Source organism: Lagopus leucura, unplaced genomic scaffold (genome assembly GCF_019238085.1).
Source record: "Lagopus leucura isolate 7727_CA_CO unplaced genomic scaffold, USGS_WTPT01 219-0_obj-0_obj, whole genome shotgun sequence".
NCBI lineage: Eukaryota > Metazoa > Chordata > Aves > Galliformes > Phasianidae > Lagopus > Lagopus leucura.
Window position 1 is genome coordinate 1 of NW_024967668.1, and position 3279 is coordinate 3279.

Genomic DNA, 3279 nt, shown 5'->3' on the forward strand with positions numbered 1-3279 from the left:
CTGGTTGGCGACCTGCACACAGCAGGGGGTTGAAACGAGATGGTCACCGTGGTCCTTTTCAACGCAGCCTGTTCTGTGATTCTATGATCTGGTCCTGGCCTGTCTGGGCCGGACTGGGCGAAGAGGAATTGCCTGGTGCCACGGATGCGCTCTAGAACAGAGTGAACAGCAACAACACGTGCACTTCATTTAGATGTATTTTTGGAACAAGCTAAAGGAGAAGACAACGAAATCATCAAGCTGGTGGCTGCGCCTTCCCAGGCGGAAGGGACTTTCTGTGCATTTCCCCGCTGGGATTCTCTCCCTTGCAGGTGACGCTGATCAAGGCCCAGGAGCCCCGGGCGGCACGGGGCTGGCACTGAGAGCTCGGTCCATCTGCAGGGGTCGGCAGCGTGCGCTCCAGCTTTTTCCGGGCTGGGGTGCGCGGCCGAAAAGGCGTGGAGGGCGCGGCTCCGGGCCGGCCGGGAGACGTCCCAGCACCGATGACGTCCCCGGAGCCCGCGTGCTGTCACAATGCCGACGCCGGGCCCTCCCCGAGGGCAGCTGGCCGCCGGCTTCAGGCGCCCCATTCGTGAGCTGCGCTGCCCGCAGCCGCTCGCCGTGCCCCGTGCCCGAGAGCAGCCCCAGCAGCAGACTAGCTCAGCCTCGTCGCGCTCGTCCTCCAAGGCTCACAGAGGTGAGGGAGAGCTCCGGCACGCCTTGGGCCGCAGAGCCCGGCCGCGGGGTGCGGGCTGAACTCCGCCGCGCGCGAGGGGCGTGCGGCACGAGAGCGGCAGGACCGCCGTGAGCAGCAGAAATCGCTGCCGGCCCTTCTGGCTCGGGAGCCGCAAGCCACGCGGCGGACAGCTCGCGGCTGAGCGGAGGAGACAGCCCGCTCCTGCCGGCCCCTCCGGGCTCCGAGCGGCGGGCGGCGGCAAGCGGAGCTCACCCGCGGCCTCTGCCGGGGCAGCCCGGCACTGACTCCTCTGCTCTTGCCTGTAGGTTTGGAGGCACGCGCCTGCCAGCATGGACGGAGCCTGGGTGGGGACGTGGAGACCGCATCGCCCGCGCGGCCTCATCTCGGCCCAGGTCCCCAGCCCCGGGCCCCAGTACTCCATCCCGGGGACAACAGGTACGGCGGCCATCGCCGGGGTGCAGGGGGACGCGCGTCGGGGCCGTGGCGGGGCAGAGCAGCTCCCGAGCCTTTCCCCGTGCCGTCGGAGCCTCCCGCAGACTCGGCGCTCTGGGGGCTCTCTCTGCGGAGTGCCTGCGCGCGTGGTGTGGGCAGGCCTTTGGAAACTGCTGGCCACAGGCAGCTCGCTGGCCAAAGCTCTGCTCTCTCCTTCGGGCGGCTTCGCAAGGCTCTGGCGCAGGCGTTTGCTCTCAGGGACTGACTCTTCTGCTTTTCCTCCTAGGTTTCGTGGGCCACAGCCCCACCAAAGCCCGTGCCCCCGCGTACACGTTTCGCGGGACCAAGCCGCCTGCGGCCGAGAGCTGCGGGCCAGGTCCCTGCTACTTTGTGCAGCCCGCCGTCACCAGGAACGGGAAGCACGTGGCTCCGAGCGCCCACCTTTGTGGACGCCCCACGACGAAGACCACCGTCACCCCCGGACCCAGTGAGTACCACTTCTGCAGCGCTTCCCCCACACGCGGCGTTTGCCCTGGGTCAGCTCGCGCCCTGATGGAGCCGTCGGTCTTTTGTGAGAGAGCACAAACCGCTGTGAGCAGCGATAAACACGCCCTCCCCTCGGAGAAGGACGGCTGCCCAGCACCACGGGCTGAGGGCACAAGGACCCCGCATCCAAAAAGAACAGAGAGCCAGGGGCTGACAGGAGGGACAGCAAGGCAGGACATAGTGGCGGGGCACGGAAAAGCATCCCCGCGTGCTGCCTGCTCCCCCCAGCAATCCTGCAGCCCTTCAGAAGACCCTTTCCTCGGGACGTTGTCTCTGCGGCTGCAGGAGACCAGCACTTCACGGCTTTCTTCCTCTTCTCCTCCTCCCCAGGTGACTACCGCACCGAGGCAGCCAACAGGCACATCTTCAAGTGCCCACCGGTGCAGTCCATGGCCTTCCGGCGGGAGCCCCTGCGCACAGACCGCCCTCCAGGTACGCTGACCCCAGCAAAGGCAGACCCTTCATCCTGAGCATCCTGCAGGGACGGGCTGCTGCTCAGCACCAGCAGCGGGCCGACCGCGCAGCCTGCGCAGCGCTGGGGCTGCAAGCTTTCTGGCGTGACCAGCACCTCTCGGCCCGCAGCGGCTCCGGCTGCTCGGGCTCGGAGCTGCCGGCACTGGCCCAGTGCCGGAGTAGAAGCAGGAACTGGCAGAGGGGCGAGCCCTCCCCCCAGCAGGCTGGGTGGGCTGCCCCTCTCTGCTGCTTCCGTCTCCTCCAGCCCCTCGCGCACACGCTCTCTGCTGCTCCTCCTGCAGGTCCGGGCACCTACACGCTGCCCAAGCTGATGGGCCCCAATACAGCCTACACGGCGGCCAGCCCCTGCTACTCCATGAGGGGAAGGAGCCAGCGTGGCCGCTTTGACGAAGACCTTGCCAAGGTGAGCTCTGCTGCTCCTCTTTTCCATGTTAGCATCCGAAGCTGGGCTGCTCTCCCTGTGCCAGGGGGCTTCCAAGCCCCAAGCACCTTTGCTTAATGCAGGCTTGCAGGGAAAGAGAGAGCCTTGCGTGTGATCCCAGCCCCGTGCACCCATGACTCTCTTGCAGACTCCGGGTCCCGCGGCGTTTCCCAAGGTAGCTGTGGACGCCTACAAGACCAGGGCGCCCGCGTACACCATGGCGGCCCGACCAAAGCCTGCAGAGGGCAAAGCAGTGAAGCCCGGGCCCGCAGACTACAACATAGGCCGGGTAAGGCAGCTCGCTGCTCTGCTCGTCCCCTCTGTTTCACAAGCACAGCCTTCACGCCTCTCCCCCTTGCCCTGAGGCTTCCTCCGGCCAAAGAGCTTCTGGCCGCAGGGACCAAGTGCCGGAGAGCAGGCCTGCTCCCTGCCCTCGTGCCACCTCCGAGCAGAGGAAGGGAGGGCAGCAGAGAAGAGAAGGGCCCTTGCTGATCTGCCTTTCCTTTTTTTTGCCCTTGCAGGTGACGCTGATCAAGCCCCGGGCGCCTGCATCCACTTTTGGAATCCGGCATTCCCTCTACACAACCCCTCTGATTGTGGAATAAAACAGCCACGTCTGGAAGGCCGCCTCTGCTTTCCTGGCATGGGAGGGGACGGGAAGACACCAATCAACTGCCGGTTTCCACTTGATTCCATTTCCATCTATGGACTTGATGCCATTTCCATCTAT

General features: G+C 65.9%; 1 protein-coding gene across 1 annotated transcript; it reads left to right on the top strand.

Annotated features, from left to right (window-relative positions):
- Nucleotides 1-311: 311 nt before the first annotated feature.
- Nucleotides 312-3154, top strand: LOC122193239 (outer dense fiber protein 3-like; the record flags this gene model as incomplete). The annotated part of the gene is made up of 7 exons (XM_042893973.1): nt 312-676; nt 982-1111; nt 1395-1595; nt 1985-2086; nt 2410-2531; nt 2698-2838; nt 3071-3154. Coding segments are annotated over 7 exons (1145 nt in total), but the record flags the coding sequence as incomplete, so codon positions are not given.
- Between the last annotated feature and the right edge of the window lie 125 nt (nt 3155-3279).